At 44.9% G+C, this 19,144-nt stretch overlaps 1 protein-coding gene across 1 annotated transcript; it reads right to left on the reverse strand.

Moving 5' to 3' along the window:
* Positions 1-703: 703 nt before the first annotated feature.
* si:ch211-286o17.1 (hematopoietic progenitor cell antigen CD34) lies at positions 704-18,193 on the reverse strand. Its single transcript, XM_034533222.1, has 8 exons — positions 17,974-18,193; positions 8,806-8,970; positions 7,772-8,010; positions 7,453-7,545; positions 5,093-5,213; positions 4,587-4,639; positions 3,454-3,603; positions 704-2,091 (listed from the first exon to the last, which is right to left on the reverse strand). Exons 1-8 carry the CDS (start codon positions 18,047-18,049, stop codon positions 1,903-1,905), a joined length of 1,086 nt encoding a protein of 361 aa, XP_034389113.1. The 5' UTR covers positions 18,050-18,193; the 3' UTR covers positions 704-1,902.
* Positions 18,194-19,144: the final 951 nt, after the last annotated feature.

Raw genomic sequence — 19,144 nt, forward strand, 5'->3', positions numbered from 1 at the left:
TCAAGCTCGTGTTTTCATTTCCTGTGCTGGAGATTAAATTGAGAGGAGTTTGTTTGCAATGAATCACAATTTAGATGATTCGATGTTTGAGGATCAACAGCGCACCGCTTTGTCGTTTACGTGTGTGCTTTGTTTTTGGTCAAGTTAACAGTTTAAAGCAGGTATTCTGTTTCACTGGTGGTTTAGGATAATGAGCATGCAGTACCTTTCATCTATCTATATATATATATATATATATATACACAAATTTATATATATATATAAATTTATATATATATATATAAATATATATATATATACACACATTTATATATATATACATTTATATATATTTATATATATATATTTATATATATATATATTTTTTATATATATATACACACATTTATGTATATATATATACATTTTTATATATATATATATGTATATATATATATATATATATATAAATGTATGTATATATATATATATATATATATATATATATATATATATAAATAAATGTGCATAGGTGGACAACAGATATTAAGTAGCTGGGTTAACTTTAAGATCTTTGATATACAATACGGCTATATATATGACGTCAAAGACATATTTTACTGGATTTGATGTGGAGGATGTTTGATGTATGTATTTAAATTCCTCCGTTCATAAATCGTGTGTAATCGCAACATAAGTAAGCTGAAGACAACCCGTGAAGATATTGTCAACAAATCACAGTTTATGAGTCAGGCACTACTAACAGAGAGCAGGGGTATTTACACATGCAGTACATTATGAAAGCAGCCAGATGTTCAATAGAGAAGCCCAAAACATATGTACCACTAATCTAAGCATTTTTTTTTGTATTTTTATATAACAACAAGGAGATAAAGGCGGTCTTCGTAATGCTGAATCTGCTTTATGTTGTCTAGAAATATCCTGGCGTGGATTTTGTTTACCAGCTTGGTAAACAAAAACCCTTTTTCTAAAAAAAAAATGTTTTTACAAAAATGCTGCTGCTCTTCATCAATCCCAAAGATAGTAGTGAAAAGAAGAAAAAAAACAACAACCACAAATCTGTACACCGATGTCATTATTAAAACCACCACTATTACAAAAATGGAAATGCAATATATCCCAATTAACCTTAGTTTGTAATGCTGATCAGTCTAAAGGAGTGAGGTTAAATACTAATAGTTCAATAACTGACATTTCCATTTTTTTAATAGCTTGATGGCGTCATTCCCTACATGCCTGTGAGAAAATCGGATCTCTGTCAATCACTTTCTTGGTCGCCCATCTCAGGCTTTTATAGGTCTTAACAAGGTTCAGGCAAAAACAGAGGCTACGAAAACAAACATTTCACTAATCAAATAGAGAAGAAAATAAAAAGCCAATTGAGTGAGCCTTCGGTCCTCGTTAGGACAATACAAAAACTGGCCTCCTTTCAACCGCACGGCTTCGGGCGGTTTCTTTGCGCCACGATTGCGGATTGAAATAATAATTCACGTGCTGCAAGCGGCTTCGTCGGGAATCGGCGGCACACATTTGGCATTATTTGGGGATTCTACAATGATTGTTACAACTAGACTGAAGTCAGGGCAGCTAACAAATCCCAGTCAGTGCCCCGCTGAGCAGTCTCAGTCACCAAACACAGCGCACGTAGGCCCCTTATTTATTTTATTTTTTTGGGGCACCGGCAAAGGCCAGCGATCCCAAAACTTTTCACATTACAGGCATTGTCAGTATCGTCATCATCGTCGTCCCGAGAGGCGCAGAGGAGGGGAGGCGACCGTATTGTTGGTGGATCCGTGTGGAATTTGTCTCAGTGTGTGGACAGTCTCTGAGGCGGCGGAGGGCCTTGTGTGGGTCAGTGGGTCGGGAGGGGGTGTGTGTGTGGGGGGGGGGGGCGTCACGAGTTCACATCGCCGTGTCGGCCACTGGAGTCTGGGTGGCAGAGTGTCCGTTAGTGGTGGGGGCCGGGTTGGTCCCATTCTCCGGCGGAGACTCGCCGTTGGCGGACGGCTTGTCGAGGGGCTCTTGGGGGAGGGGGGCCACAGACACCAGGGTATTGGCCTGGTTCTCCTCGTCCACCTGGAAAGATTCGGCCTAAGAGAAGCATGAGGACACTGGCGTCAGAGCTCAGACAGGTTTAAGATGCACATTTAGCACCAACAAGTATAATTTGACCGTACAAATATGACCTGCAAACAAGTGTGTGTGTGTGTGTGTGTGTGTGTGTGTGTGTGCGCGGATGCTTTTGTGGGCGTTGTGCAAAAGTAAACAATTGTTTTCAGCTGCGTGTACTCAAAGTGTTTGGTTATTGTTTTACAGTTGGAAGGTTAACAATATGAATGCATACCGAGCTTGTTGTTTTGACTTTGCTTCAAGCTGAAAGTTTCAACCCATCGTCGGTGACTTTTGGTTTTATGAGGTGATTTGTGCGTCGGCAGGAAGCGTGAAAAACAACATTTTTGATGCCTGTGACGGCAATCGGTTCCATCCAAACCATCATGTGGGTGTGCCGCCATATGTAAACGCTTAAAGGAATGATGTCATGAGCTTCAGAGAAGCAAAAAAAAACACAACTAAAACCATCTGTAGGCCCCTGGTAGGGAAGTGATGTAGAAAAAGCCGAAAGCAGTCTAAGCTGCTTTGAGTTAAGGGACACGTGACCTCCCTTGAGTGAGTAATTGACCGGAGGATAACCATACGTTTGACCTCAAATCCATACGTGCTTTTCTTATTTTTCTAAGTCACCATGTTCAATTTCCAAGTTATGTCCTTCTAGGTAAGTCAAGGTGGTAAATGGACTGTACTTGTACAGCGCTTTCCGAGTCTTTTTTCCGACCACTCGAAGCGCTTTATAATTATTGCATTTTAATCTAACCTTAAAAGACGAGAACAAATATATCTGTGACGTGAAATTGTAGACTGTATTTAAAAAGTGGACGTAGTACACCGTGATGTCACCCATTGGTTTGCAGGCTTTACGGTGGTTTTGACTGGCATTTTGGCCGTCGCCATCTTTTTTTTTTCTTCTCAATACAATAACTCGCATGAACTGAAAACACACTGTGAAAAGTTCTAAACTGAAACCACAGACAACTCCCAGACCGGACAACCAGGTAGCCACGCCCTGAAGCTTACGTTGCTTTATCGCCTCGATGGAACCATGATTTACTGAACGAACATCACGCTGCACCGAAGACTTGAGTTCCCTCATGTTTACGATGTTTACTGAGGTAATAAATCAAGTGAGAAGTGGAATCACTTTCTCATAGATTTCTACTCAATCAGACTTCTTTTTACAACCAGACGAGTCGCCCCCTGATGGCCATTAGAAAAGAATACACTTTCCAGAACCGGAGGTGTGTGAAATACAACTTTCCCTGTGAATGAAAACCGCGACACAGGTTTGCGACGCAGTCGGCGTCATCGGCGCGGCACGCCTCTTCTAAATCGACTCACCAGTCTGACTCCTTTGGAGTTCTTGCGGTGGGTCTTGAGGTAATAAGCAGCTACCAGCAGGGCGGCCAGCAGCAGGCCAGTCAGCAGCAAGGAAACCAGCACCAACTTGGAGTTCTTCCCCCAACGAGGCACCGCCTGCTCCACATCGGTCTGATGACAAAAATGAGACCAAAAGAACAGTCAAGTGTTGCCTTGTGGAGACGCTCCAGTGCCCCGGCTGGAGTCACCGCCGTGGGGCCCTCTCGCTGACGAATAGGAGCGTGGAAGCCTGGGACTCCATGGCCTCCTCCCACGTCTTCTTATAGATGATAGAGAATGCTCTGTCAGTCTTTTTTTTGATCGATTTTTTTTTTATTTGAAAAACGAGTAAATAAGTAGTATAATGCTCTTTAACTGTTCTTCAATATGGTGCCTCTAGCAAACCAAACGCTCTGCTGGACAGACTGAATCTGACATGCACGGGGGGGGGGGGGGGGGGGGGGGCATCTTCATTATCCAGTTACTGAAAGTCAGAAAAGAAACAACCCCGCCCCAAAGCCTTCCTTTAATGGCGATGATACCTACAGAACTGGCAGAATTGTATTTATTTGCTCTGGCTGCACAGCGGTGTCAACAATAACAAACCAGTGAGTGGACCGCATGACTAAGAGACTGTTTGGATGAAACGCTGGTAAATTACCAATCAGGTTATTCAGTATATGCTGGAGTAGAGGGGACAATGTAGTGTTTGTTGAATGCAAAAAGACAGAAGGGTGTCACACCCATAACCCCAGATTGTTCCCTAGGTAGTAGAAACAATGCTTTGCAGCTGACAAGTAGATTGTGTGTGTGTGTGTGTGTGTGGGCCTTTTTGTTTGTCACAGAAACTGACAGTCTGGCAGCTTGAAGCCTTTAGAGAAGTCCACACACACACACACACACACACAGTGTTTCTCTTCTGTTGCATTCCCCCCCCCCCCCTTGTCTAGTTTTGATTATGAGTCATCCAGCAAATATATGGCGGGCTGCAGCGTTTTATTGTGGGTCGGGTATTTTACAGGCCTTTTCAGAGTGAACGGTGCGATGATGTCACAGCGAGTAGCCAGCTTGGCACCGTGGAGAATTTCTACAATGCAACACACGTGATACTGTACCTTATCTTTGATGTTGTCATTGTTGAACTTGTCAGCCATGCCTGCGACGTCATCTGCAAATTAAAAAGTTATTATTAGTTATTTGCATTAAATGTTATCTTTATGAGGTGTAACCGTGACTAGATTTGCATGCACACTAATGTCCCACTATTGACCCGAATATGACAATATTAGGCCTTATTCCGAATGGAGCATTTTCCAATTCAGACGTGGAACATGCCGATTTATTCGGGTTTCATGAGCCTTCTTTGGACATGAAGGGGCTTTCAGGATAAGCGTCTGTAAAGTTTTTTTTTTTTACAAGTTTGCAAAGATGCACGCCCAAAGGAAAAGCTCACATTTCCGGTCGGAAGGCGAATAAAAAATGCTGAAAGACTTTGATATCAACACGGGAATACAATAGGACTATTGTCTTTTTTTCGAAATATGGTATATTAAAAAAAAAAGACTATGTTGTTCATGTAAATGTATGTTTTCTCATTTATAACCGCAAGAACGCTACTGACCTTCAACATATTTTCCAGACACCAGGATTTGGTCCGAGTCGTCCTCTTGGTAGATATCTAGCTTGCAGTCTTCACCACACAGCTCCTGCAGAACACTTTCAATCTTCACTTTGGTGTCTTTCTGCAAGGAGACCAAAAATAACAGATCATTAAGTATCGAAAAACACTTCTTTTTGTTTTATTTCAACACGCGAACGGTTCAATCGATCCGATTCCAGATGGCACAATTTGACATTCGACGGCGATCCCCAAATTATTAGCTCTCTGCAAAACCTCACCGCCTGCCTTCAATACCTTCCACTCCACCTCTAATCTTCCCTTTTGTCTTTAATCCAACGAGGGCTATGGCGACCCTGTGCGCAGCATTTCCCCAGACGCAATCTGATCCAAGCATCATAAACTGCCACACTGCAGGAGCCCTTGATCCCATTGAGTGTACAGATGGCTCGATGCGCTCTGTGGCTGCGGGCAGGACACGGTGACCTTTTTATCTGGAAAATCTTTTGTCTTAAGAAGCTCTTTATTTGATCTCTGCGTCGAGAAAGCTCGGAAAAGCATCTATATTTCTTCAAGAAACCAGAGAAGGCACAAGTCCTGTGCCAAGTCCTTGTTAAGTTTTTACGGACGACTCCACCATCAATAATCATGACATGAAGCCTTCTGATATGCCGTTTCTCTCTCTCTCTCTCTCTCTCTCTCTCTCTCTCTCTCTCTCTCTCTCTCTCTCTCTCTCTCTCTCTCTCTCTCTCTCTCTCTCAGCATATATGCAAGTCAGGATTTGTATATGAATAAGTGTCTGTACACTGTGTTGCACAATTACAAGTCAATTAACTTTGGTAACTCTATATACATTATGACATTTGGTCTTTTTTGCCGCTATATGGCTTAAAAAATTGCATACATTGAGACAGTGGATGTGTCTCCCTTTATTACTCGGCTAGATGTGAGATATCACCAATCACCTGCTTTATGCATCCTCAACTTCATACAGTATCTCGGGTTTAAAACACCATTCCCGAACTTAATCTAGTCCCTAAACAATACTGTCTTTTTTCAAATGATTTAAAGAATGTACAAACATAAAGGATTGCACGTTGCATCAAATTAATTTCAAAAATGGTATTGCAACAAGCTGTGAAACAGAGTTCACTTTAGATCAGTTTACTCCTAAAGGCTACATTTTGGGTTGGAACAAACCCCCAAAATGAGCTTCCATGAAGCAGAACAAACCCAACATTGCGATCAAATGGCGCACAAGCGCCCCTTCCGTTGTGTATTTGGCTGCTTCCAGCTGTTTATGCGTAGTTTACACGTTCAATAATGCATTTACTGCTCGTGCTGCATGAGCTGCGTTTCGCATCTAGTCGGCGCTGTGATTCCCTCCGAGCTGTTATCCCGAGACACTGAAGAGTTTGTGTTTCTGAACACAAACACACCCACGCTGGGCCTTCAGGCCTCTGTGTACATCAAACACACTCGGCGGTGGCGAGCCCACCCACGGTGCTCCCCTCCCTCGGCCCTCGTGCCCCGGGTTTTTAACATGCAACAGTAGTCTCTTGGACCTTCCTCCCCGCGTGAGACCGAGATGTTTAAAAAGGGATGGACCCTGTTTTTGTCCTCCGGCTTCGCTGATTTATGTTGCATTGGAGACGCAACGGTCGCCTGCCTCTTAAATAGGGAAGCATGTCGTGCTGAGCTTGTGTTGAAGGCCAACTGGGACATCAAAACCAAGCCGGAGAATGTTTTCCTCTCTCCTGCAGTTGGTTGCTTTGTGCGTTAACGTGCACGAATATTTTTACACCCCTTCAGGATCGTATGGCATCTGTATTGTCAATAGCAACTGAAATGTCATCTTTTCAGCAAAAACACTTTCTCTTTGTCTTTCTGTTCGGCCACAAACGCAGACTTTCTACTCTATAGAGCGCACAAGTAGATACACAAGCAGACTTCTACTCTATAGAGCGCACAAGTAGATACACACTCAGACTTCTACTCTATAGAGCACACAAGTAGATACACACTCAGACTTCTACTCTATAGAGCACACAAGTAGATACACAAGCAGACTTCTACTCTATAGAGCGCACAAGTAGATACACACTCAGACTTCTACTCTATAGAGCACACAAGTAGATACACACTCAGACTTCTACTCTATAGAGCACACAAGTAGATACACAATCAGACTTCTACTCTATAGAGCACACAAGTAGATACACACTCAGACTTCTACTCTATAGAGCACACAAGTAGATACACAATCAGACTTCTACTCTATAGAGCGCACAAGTAGATACACACTCAGACTTCTACTCTATAGAGCGCACAAGTAGATACACAAGCGTGTTCTCTGGACTTACACAGTTGGAGGAGGCCTTGAGCTTCAGATTGACGGCGTTTTTGTCCTGGACCGCCTCTTTGCTGACGCAGACGACGTCGTCCTGTGGCACCAGCTGCAGAGAGAAACCCAAAACTCCTCTTGTCATCCCGCCGCTTTACTCTCTCTATTATAAGCCATTTTATTTGATGTCGTTTTAATTCCAAATGTGTATCTAAAGGAACCAACGAATGATATCAAGTCTAAAAGAGCTGGCATTTCTGTGCTCTTTTATTGTTATTGTCCTCCCACAAACCAGAAACCTCTTATCTGCATGACGTCACGGCCCGTCTTTATCCTACCCGTGGTATGTTGTTGGGGCCTCTGGCGGGCAGAGGCGCCGGAGTCTCCGCCTCCACGATTTTCACTGTGTTGACGTGAACCTCGGCTGTGACCTCCGTTCCCTCGCCGGCGGCGGCGGCGGCCTGGTTGTGATGGCGTCCGGCCTCTTCTGTCGCCGTCACCGCTGCTGTGGTCGCTTCGGTCGCTTCGGTCGGAGAGCCCATGGTCGGGAAAACCACGATCTGTGGATCCTGTGGCTCTGCAAACGCAATTCAACTTAAATTGTCAACCTGTTAGATATTAAAACGACACATACTTGGTCAGAGGTTGATAGATATGCCTCATGCGACCCTTCAGTACACTTTAAATGTTGCTATATCGACTCTCTCTCTGTGAAGCTTGTTGTTGATGTCTGTGTGTGTGTGTGTGTGTGTGTGTGTGTGTATACAAAAATACGTTTAAAATATATATATATATTAGATAATTATATGTATTTAAACATTACGTACATTATCTAATTTGTTTTTTAAATTATAGAAAGGAAATGGGCCTTATAACTGTTTACTTCTACCTTCTCCTCTTCGAAAACATCTATTTATTAATTCAATTTTGAATTTACTGTATTTTACATTTTTCATTTCACTGGTTATTTGCATGCATCAAATCAAATCATTCATATACAGTACACGTATATTCCGGACTACATGTTACGTGGGATTGAATCAATAAGGCTGTCGCTCTGGCCTGTTTTCTCCTTGGTCTCTGCAGTATAATATAATATCTTTCAAATGACGATTCATTAAATTTGATGGTGTTAGTAAAGCATGAACTGCGTTGGTAAGCTTGTGTCTAATGGGCGTGGCTGAGGTTTTAGTTAATTAATTCTGTGAGTAAAGTTAATCACAGTCACAGCATTTAAAAGCACCCACGTAGTCTATAAAAACAAGTTGATAGTGACATTAAATTATTTAGTTCCCTCGGATGTGAGCCTAAGTGGGACGCTATCGAGTAAGTTCACCAAAGTATTTCTAGAAATGAAGGAGTGTTTTCTCACCGGCAGCATCAGTTGCCTTTGGCATCATGTCTCCTCGCACGTATGACTCTGGCGCCACAGTCGCCACCGTCGCCGTGACAACGCCCTGCGTCGTGGCGCCGCCGCCCTGCGTCGTGACGGCGCCGCCCTGCGTCGTGACGACGTCGTCTTGCGCCGTGACCCCTGCTGTAAAATCAGAGAAAAAGGGCTTAACGTTGGCTCTTTTATCGTCTTTGTGGATGTGCCGCGCAGTGAAAACATCTCCACAAACATCTCTCAGCACAGAGAACCCGTCTTTCATTAATAACTAATGAACCGACCCTCGGTACAACGTCTGAAAGCTCTGGCCTCCTGTTCTCAACAAACATGCCGTTAGCTGTACAATGCACATGTTGAACACGTTCCTTATCATAAGGAAGTGCACACAAACTGATATTTAAATGCACTTCTCTGATTACTACTGTGCTGAACCCCAGAAAAACCTGCTCGCATGAAAAAAACAAAAAAACGTGTTGCATCTCATGTTATGATGTTCGTAACTTGCACACTTTCAGTGATCAGCGATGATGTTTAGTCCCGCCTTTCGGGGAAAAAAGAATCTGAGGTATTGCCCCACGTCACCGCAGTGCCGTCCTGCTGCCGTGGTGATTCGATCAAGTTGTAATGTGAGGTAGCAGCTCGTGGGTCAGGTGGTTGGTAGTGCTCTGCCGGTGAGCTATCGCAACGTCAATTATCTGGCATGCGTGAGCTTCTGTGTGTGTGTGTGTGTGTGTGAGCTCACAGATCTCTTCGTGTCCCTCGAGGCTCGACTGGGATGGGAGATTACTCAGAAGGTCTTCGTCTCAGTAGATAACGGATGTGCTCAGACTCATGGATCACAAAGTCGTCTGCTCTGAAATGCAATCCCTCCCTCTGGGGTTGTGTCTACGGGTCCCCGCGGTCACTCTGACTCTCACTTTAGGCCGGCCAGGAACGGGGATGTACAAAATAAGTTGAGTGTGAGTGAGCGTGATGATTTTCCATCTTTCCCCCGTGGAGCCGCGCTGACGCTCTGAATTCAACGCGCTGCCGGAAGGTGCCCGTGGTAACGATGCCATTGAAAACATCACTTTCCCTTATATTTTTGAATGATGTAATAGGCCATTATACCATTTTCCATTTTCAGGGATCTGCTTGACTTTGGGGTTTTGGAGTCCTTGATTAATCGCAGCACTAAATCAAAGTCTTAACAGGATATTTCCGGTCGGGTTCCTTCAGCTGTGAATTATTTCACCTGCAAAGTTGTATTAACCTGGATAACTGTCAGGGCACGATTAATTCTCTGAGCAAATTAGTCAAAAAGAAAAAAACCGCTACCGCAGCCCTGCAGTCACTGAGCTAATGAGCTGAGGCTTTTTATCGCTCTAATTTAATCAGGTCACATTACAAGGGTAGCTTCCAGGAGTCTAAACATAATACCCAGCATGCATTCCTTTTAGCCAGATTTCCCCTCTCTCCGTCTAACAGCAACAACATTACCTCACTCTCAAAACATTCCCATAATGCCTCACCGCTGCAGATCTCATTACATCTCACTCTCTCTCGCCGTGTGATTCCTCGCCGGTTTGCCAGGTCGCGTTTGTGATTGATTTCAGGTTTGCTGCCCCCTGTTGAACTAGTTCTTACTCCCACTCGTGCTACGTTTAATTAATGGCTTTGTTTTCACTTTGCATATACTGTATGTATGTGACTGTAAAGCATTAGCTTAAAGTTACCGCAAGGAGCGTTTAAACTGGTTATGAAACAGTCTCAATTTAATAGAGATTCTTCTATAAGACCATCAGCGAAAAGAATGTTGTCTGTTTCTATATATTTATTCTTAACGCCTGTCATTGGGTCTCATTTCCTGCGAAATCAGATATAATGATTTGTGGAACGCAGTTTCACCAGAAACTCATTTTAGCTCCGACTCCAGCAGAGACCCAGATTCAGGGAAGGGACCCCCGGGAGAACCAGAACCAGAACTAAGCGGGGTAGACCTCCAGACCCTTCTACAGTAAAATAAGAGGTTTTCTAAAGGGACTCTGGTGCTCGGAGGCACTACCGCTTTTGCCCACAGGGGCCGCCAAAATCCACACAAAATGAAAGTTCCTCAAATGCTTTAGTGCTTCTAAAATATGTTTTAGAATGCACTGTAATATTTGTGTTGCCTTATTGCCCTTGTCTTTTTTACATGAATATTTTCTTTTTGTTTACCTCAGTTGTATTTCTAAACATTTTACAGCGTAAAAAAACTTTATTCTCCTCATTTTTTGTTGTGCAGCATGAGTCGTCTTTCACCTCCGTCGCCACTTCACACATCCGTCACGTATATACACACATTCACACACTGGTGGCACTGTGACACGTGGCCACGGACTTCCTGAGGTAAATAATTGTGACGGACAGTTGCCACAAGTACTGAGTAGACGCCGGATGTGCTGTCATAGCAGGTGGGGTGGCAGGAATCTCCGAGGAGGTCTTTTTTCGCAACTGTCCACTGCAGCTGTCTGTCATACCGTGTCTGCGAAGAGGAAATAAGTCAACGCTTTGTTACCGGTTCAAATAGACGAGTCACTGGCCTCTCAGTGAATTTTACACTCTCCTCCCCGGTGGCAAACCTACAATAAAGCACGTGAAAGCTTTCTCTCTTGCAGACGCGCTCAAGTTTCACCACGGAGCCGGCGCGTTGCCTCGTCTCGCTGTCCTCCCTGTCTCCAGTTGACCATTAGGAGCATTAGCGTGGGCGTGGACCAGCGACAGGTCAAGGACTCCCTAACCTTGTTTAAGCCTGTCTATCTGCAGCCTGTAGCCCCACAGCTGCCGTCCCTCACCCGTCCCTGTGTGGTCCGACTTGTTTATTTTGCCGGAAAAAGGATGAGGTTCCAAATGGGTGAGACGGTCGGGCATAAATGAGGTTTTTCCCCCCACCCTCCCCTCATGCAACTGTGTGACACGCGAGGAGTGTGAGAGGCTGAGATGTGTCGGCGCAGCTCTGTGATCACTTTCCGTCGTCAGGTGATTTGTAGCAGACTGGAACGGTTGAAACTCTTGTCAGCGTACATACGAAAAAGTCTAAAGATTGATGCTGCGGCTGACGGTTCTGTTTAGCTTTTCAGTTACAGTTTGTGGTTTTTCGGGGTAGATTCTGATGGGATGTCGGGGAGGTATTGTGGCGAGTCGCTGGAAATCCATTTGCTTTTCTTTTTCATGAAAAAAAACAACAATGGAACTTGGATAGAGGATTTTTCAACCGCGGCACCTCGAACACAAAAACATGTTTTTTTTTTGGCTTCAGACACAATAACACATGGCCCGTTTTCTATTTATTGTTGTATGCGACGCCGCCAATAAAACAGCTCTCTGACCAGTCATCACTCATCACACACACAAAACAAACTTCCCTGGCAGACCAGAGCCCAGATGGAAGGAAACCTCTGCGCGTAATTGCCACTTATGACCAACAGCAACAGCGGGGGATCCGAGTGGCCGCCTTTTTTTTATTGTTCGGTTTTCATTGTGGAGAACTAAAAGCGTCCAGTCTGGTTTATTAATAAGAATAAAACAATTCAAGGCTCGTTACACAACCCAGGAGTTGTTTCTCTTGCGCTAACGTTCATTCACTGTGTCTGAAGACGAGAGGAACGGCAACTACGAGCGTCTTTCTTGTGACCTCGACCTGTTCCTTTTTGCACTCTACGCTGATATTGTGGTGTTCGCTGCTCCCCGTGTGAGGTCGGCACACTTCCTGACGGTGTGACCTCTGAAACCATCACCACCCTCCATCCTCGCGCGCTGAAATGGAGCCGAAAGCTAAAGGTGATTATTTTGTGTGTATTTTCTTTGTATTATGTATTGGGTATCCTCAACAAATAGTGTTCTGCAAGAAAACGGCACGGTTTTTTGAGGAGGTTTTTTGCTCTTCGGGCCATCGAAACTGGACATGAGAGACGCTCGTGGGCATCGCCACACATACTCACACAGACTCTCTTTTTTTGTGCAATGACGGCAGCCACGACGTCACTCACCAGCCGCGTGTCGAGCTATCACTGCACAAATGTGACAAACCTAATCGGTTCTGACTTCATTACGCTGAATATCTTCCCGACCAGATTGCACCCTGAGTGACAGCTTGAAATGCTCCACCCCACAACCCCCCCTACTTGACAAAGATGTTTTCATTGATTCAAATATAAAATGTTGTGCAACTCTGCACGCCCACTTCTTGAATGCAGCCAATGCAGCCGTACGTGTACTGAACATCTTTCACTGTGTGCACCCTCTGTTGTGCGTCTCAAGGCTTTTACACAACAGGGACGTGAGGAATAATGGACACTCGCCTTCACACGTTGTTATACGTTTTAGGGCTTTTATTGTGAAAGGTAAGAACGGAAAGAGTGGATCTGGTCAGAGCTGGTTGACAGGAGTTTTAAAGTTTCGTGGTTTCGGACTACGGAGTTGTGGTTTCATAAATATAGGCGCAACTCAACCCGAAAAGTGACAAATGAATTGCCACCTTTCTGAATGTTAAACATGAACCAGCTGTTGGATGTCTTATATTGGTAGACCTTCCCGAGGCTCTGGCCTCCAGTCCCAGCCTGGTTTCCAGACAACTCCTGCAGCTACATGTCCACAAGGGAGAGCCCCCCCCCACCCAAAGAAGTGCCTTTATACCCCTCTACCTGCTTCTGTGCTGCGTAATGGGGGTGATAATGGACTCTGCACACGACGGTGGACCACACAATCACAAGGACTGAGGTTCTACTCGCACCTGACAAAGTCTTCTCACTGGGAATCAAAGCACAAAACTCATCTCCGATCTTCCTGTGCACGAATGAAGTCTGCAGCGTTGACCGGTGCCAAGACTAATGTTCTGCTCTCAAGGCTGAACGTAGATGATGTCCGAACTGTTGTGACTGAGTGCGTAAGAGTCTGTCCAGCCGAGACAGCTTCTATAAACATTCTCAAGACATATGGCCTCCTCTTTCCTCCCCGGGTTGCATATCCTGCAAATGTTCCCTATGTATCTATGTCTAGAAGATGCGGTGCGTATACATTTCTGGTATATTATTGATTGAGTGCTGTCAAAGGAGGGTTTACTGTATGTGTCTCAATTGGAAAACACTAGTAGTATTCAAGTAGTATTTTTGAAATGGTAATTAAAGTGTAGGTGTTCTTTATACCTGACTCTATGCCCTCTACGCAGTGTAACACATAACATGTTGTCTTTTGAGCGATTGTAATGTACAAAAATTGCCAAATTGAAGTGTTATATTCTCTCCTCTGCTGCCTCCGGACCTGCCTCAAATGTGTACTGTCAAATTAACCCTTTTTTAGAGGTTCTCTGACATCACTCTGCCATCCATTGGATAGAAATTTGACCCGGGAGCACCCCCCCCACCCACACTGCGCCCCACCGCTCCTCCGTCCCGCACACATGGATGTTTAAAGTAGAGCCGAGGGTGGAGACAAAACAATGAGTGTAATCATTTTTAAATACCTTTTTTCTTTTCTTTTTTTTTTTTAAATCTGGCCTCCCATAATCATACTACGATTTGAACTATAATTTTCTTAATCTTATCAAAATGCACTGTAAACAAGGGCAGGTTGAAGCTCCAGCAGTCAATTCAGAAATTTAAACCGCTTGTGTAATATAAGTTTTCGGGGTAGTTTAGCTCCATATGTGGTTACCTATTTCTCACTTTTTCAGTGAATGAAAGCATTAATCACTGCATGTTTTGCCTAATAAGGAGTGTTTTCGTGATTATTATTTTTTTTAATATCGCAAGTCATATCTTAAACCATCTGAAAATGTGCGTGTGAAGAGCGTTGCGGAGGAATGTGACATTGGAGCTCAGTCCCTTAGGGTTGAACATGCTCTGCAATTCGACCCGCTTTGAAACAACAGACTGCTGACCCCGCTATCATGACCCCCCCCCCCCCCCCCCCCCCTCATCAACACCCCACCCCTCCCCTCCCCTGTCGTTCCTGTCACAGCGATTAATAGCAGAAGCCGGCCCATTCTTCTCTCTTGGCCGAATCGCAACTGGATCTCATGGTTTCAATCAGGCCCGTGGAAGCAGCTCTGACTTCACCCAACGCTGCCCAGCTGCAGCGGCTCTCGGGGGGGGGGGCGGGGGCGGGGCCTCGAGGGCCGCTGCAGCCCCTTATCGAGAGCATGACGCCACGTTTCTACTGGACCACAATCAGGAAACATGACATCTGGTTTCAATTGGGAGCATTATATATCCCCCCCACCCCCTTTCCTCTTCCTCCTCCTTACACGGTCTCTCACGATTTGCCTTGTGCATTACCTTGAATGAGCCCGTCTGGTTTGAGTGTTTGCAGGTAGACTGTGGGGGGGGGGGGATCCTGTTGCAGAGTGAGGCCGATCTGGGCCAGAAAGAACACGAGACAAACTATATCTTTAAAAAAAATTATTATAATAATCTAATTACTTCCACACACATCCTAGTGGGGTTGGTAGTGAAAAACAACCATCGGAGGCCTTTTTTAAAATGTATTTTTTGAAGTGTGTGTTCGCCATCTGATGCTCCGGCTTTGAATTCCCCCTTTTCCACGAACCGGCACCTTCTGGTCGTTTGATAAAGCAGCTTGCTTGGCTGTGACATGCAGACGGGATCATTTGAATGTGCAGCGGGTGTTTTTTTTGTTGTTTTTTTTAAAGCACAGAGGCTGGAACGAGTTCAAGGACGACGACGACGAGAACAACGACCACGGCCTTTACTCCTATTAGGAGGCCCGGATGAAACGCGCTGTCCCACGTGCGTCCGCCCACATGTCCACCCGACCACTGGATCACTTGACACTTGGGATTTTGGACTCGGCTCACATTGAACGCTGCGTTGTTGACGTTTGCTCCTGTGGTCCTGTGGTTGCGTCCGTTGCTTCTATCGGTTCTCCACAAACAATGATTTACATAATTACATGCCCCGGGGGTTGGAACCGCGATCGGGCGGTTGCTTAACTAGAGAGCCTTCCACTTCACGGCACAGGCAAGAGCTTAAACTGCATTACAGTAATTGTTTCATGAGAGCGGTTTTCAGAAATCCTCCGGGACGCGAGACATTCCAGTCGTTGTCACTGACAACAAAGTAAATGTGAGCATCTCTCAGTCTCGCTGCCTTTCCAAAAATATGTCCGCTAATCATTCCCAACAGGGAATCGTTTTACTTCTGGTGTTTCTGATTGTCTCCTGTTTAGACCTCCTCCTCCTCCTCCTTCTCCTCCTCCTCCTCCTCCTGGTTGTCGGGGTAACCGTTACGCTCCCCGACATCTGTGAATCCGCTCTGACCTCATCACAGTGAACTTGTACAGTAAGCTCGTCTTTCTTTCCCTCCACTTAACGTAACTCCGCCCTCCTCCTCCCATCTCCTGTCAGGAGACAGGTGGTTTAACCCCGTGTGGGAAATATTGTTTAACTTAGGAGGTCTTCTTTGTCTTCGCTGTGTTTCCCCATCTGTATTACATCGATTATCTGCTCCATTTTATTTAGCTATATATATATATATATATATATATATATATATATATATATATATATATATATTTGTGTCACATCTTTTGAGTCGCTTTGTGATAAACGTTGCATTTCTTTTTTTCTTTTTCTTTTCTCAGAAGAAGGGTGTACGTTTGGAGTCAGAATCTATAAGTTGAAATCATGCCCGAGGCAGTTTCATTTTCCAAAGCAGATGCAGATGCCTCTCACGGCCGATGATCTCATTCCCATATAAGCTACATCCCATGAACAAGGCAGCCGGTTTGAATTAAGCAATTCGGCGTGTGTGGTTCCTTTCCAGCCACAACAGAGGCCCTCTGCAGATGATCCAATAGCTTTAGATCATTTCTCATTTTTTTTTGGGGGGGGGGGGGGGGGGAATCTTGATCTTACGTCGCGTTTACTGTGAGTTGAACTTGGCTCGGCCACCACTGAAGGCTCATCTGTCTCAAAAGGTTTCACAGATATTTCTTTTCACCACATGACGCACCTCTTAATGTTCAGTGAATGGAGTCCGGGTTGATCTTCACCTATTTAATGCTTTAGTACTTGAGCAGTATTTTTACTTTTGGTGAAAACAGAAACAGTGTTCACTGTTTTTTTTTTGGTCTTGATTTCCCTTCATATGCAAATTGTACTTGGCTTGAACTAAAGTTTAGAGGGGGGGGGGGGGGGGGATTATTTTAAAAAGTTGGAAAGAAGTTGCAGTTTTCTCTGAGAAAGTTAAAACTGACTTAATTTGCGCAGAAAATGTGGTGATATGAGAAGCGAGGCCTGAATTTAAATTGGCCGCACCCTATTGATTGGTAAGATGCTGATTTCCTTTTTTTGTTATCCAGACACAAGATGAATTTGTTCCATTCCAAATAAACCCTCCTTGCATTGGTTCTTACGGCACGTGGAGCTCAGCCACATGTCGTCTCGACTCGCAGTTTAACAGCATCGGCTCTCTCAATAAAGCTCCCTCTCTATCGGCACAGCCCCATTAGAAACGCACGTTAACAACCAAACTCGGCACACCCGCCCCTCAGACACGCTTCCACCGGCCTCACGTTACAAGGCTAAATATAAATATACACACATTTCTCAAAGCCCTTGAAGATCGTGGGAATCGGGTCAATGAAATAGCGAGCGTAGCGCCGCAGGAAAGGTTCACAAATGTGTTTTTCTTTTCTTTTTAAACAACGGTAAAAAGAGGGAGTTCTACTTTGGCCGCATGTTGTAAATTCACAAGTTCAGAATAGAGACCGTAACTTCAATTCATCTTTTCAGACTGCGCCGTGCCTCCACGTAATTAAAAACCCTTCCCTCTAAAAGTGATCCCTTTGTTTGCCAAGGTACTCCAAAAGTAATGTTGGGAAAAAACAAAACAAATGCATGAAACCCGTTTTCACTAAAAGCACGTTAAAGATTCCTTTTCAGTACCGAGTTAGTATGTTTGCACTCCAGAAAGAGTAAAAAAATAAATAAAAAAAGTTGTAGGGTTAAAACCTGGATTCAACTCAAAGTCCATTCAAACAAACACTCCTCCAGCCCAACTCCACCCCTCCTCCCCTCCCCTTCCCTGGTGGATGGCCACGCCGTCTCCCGAGAAGTTGACCCTCTTTGCATTGTTTTGTCCTTTTCTATATTTCTTTTGTTTCACTACTCACCGGTTGAGAGCGTGGCGACGAGAAGCAACGCAAAAGCCAACATGTTGCAGGGCCTCTGTGCAGATGATGCTGCCATTCTGGTCCTGAGCGCGCACACGTCCGTCGGCTGGGAGTGAACAAAAAATGCAGGAGAAAGGAGGAAAAAAAGAAGGGGTGAAGCTGTGCTGGAGCTGGAGCAGTTAAGGGTTTCCTCTTACCCAGCGCGGAACAGGGTGGATATAAAGCACCACTTGTGTTCTGTCAGTTTTTATACAGCCCCCCTCCCTCTCCTCCTCCTCCCTTACCGAGGCCCAGCCCTACTACACCCCCGACTTTAACCCTTCCTCTGTGCCCCCACCCCTCTACAAGAAGTAGAGGGGTGGGGGCACAGGGAGGGAAGGAGGAGAACGGGGTCTTGTTGGGATGTGATGTGTGTTTTAAAAAAAGTTGCAGCATTCTTGACATACCAATCAATATATATCGATTAAACAGACCTTCTGAGTGCTTGAGCCCCCCCCCCCCCCCCCCACCCCCCCCCCCCCCCTGTGTGTGTGCTCATTACTTCATCCTTTTTGGCCTCCGTGTCTGCCCGAGCATGTGAACCCCCAGTCTGGCCCGGGAGCAGTAATCCACGGCACAATGAAAGGTGACAGCCGACAATAGGGTGGCACTCTGGTCCTTAATGGGCTTATGGAGAATAGACCGCGGAGCAGAATATCATGCTCGAAACAAAAGTGCGACCCACTGTTATGCTAATGGCTTTAATCCATGTCAGTGGCCCCGGAGCCCCCACCACTCACCACGGCCATCAATCAACAACGGCCATCCCAGTAGTGAAGACACCACAGGATCCGCTGAAACCTTTCACACTTCCACAGAGTCCCCCCCCCCCCACACACACACACACACACCAATTGCAATTTGGGGATCTTTTCCTTTACTCTTGTTAGCTCTTTTGCTAGCTGTTCTCATGCCCTTCTGTGAATCACACATCTGGAACCACTGGCGAAGGTATGCTAAATGACTTGTTAAACATTTTTTTCCTTTTTTTTTTTTTAAAAGAGAGAGCGAAAAGAAGCCCCACCCTCCCAGACAAAGAAATAAGTGGCAACAACAGCGAGTGGAGAAGAAGTAAACCGCTACGCGCATGAGAACGGCTCTTGTAATTTGATACCAGTCCCAGTGCCCATAG

Source organism: Cyclopterus lumpus, chromosome 5, assembly GCF_009769545.1.
Source record: "Cyclopterus lumpus isolate fCycLum1 chromosome 5, fCycLum1.pri, whole genome shotgun sequence".
Taxonomy (NCBI): Eukaryota; Metazoa; Chordata; class Actinopteri; order Perciformes; family Cyclopteridae; genus Cyclopterus; species Cyclopterus lumpus.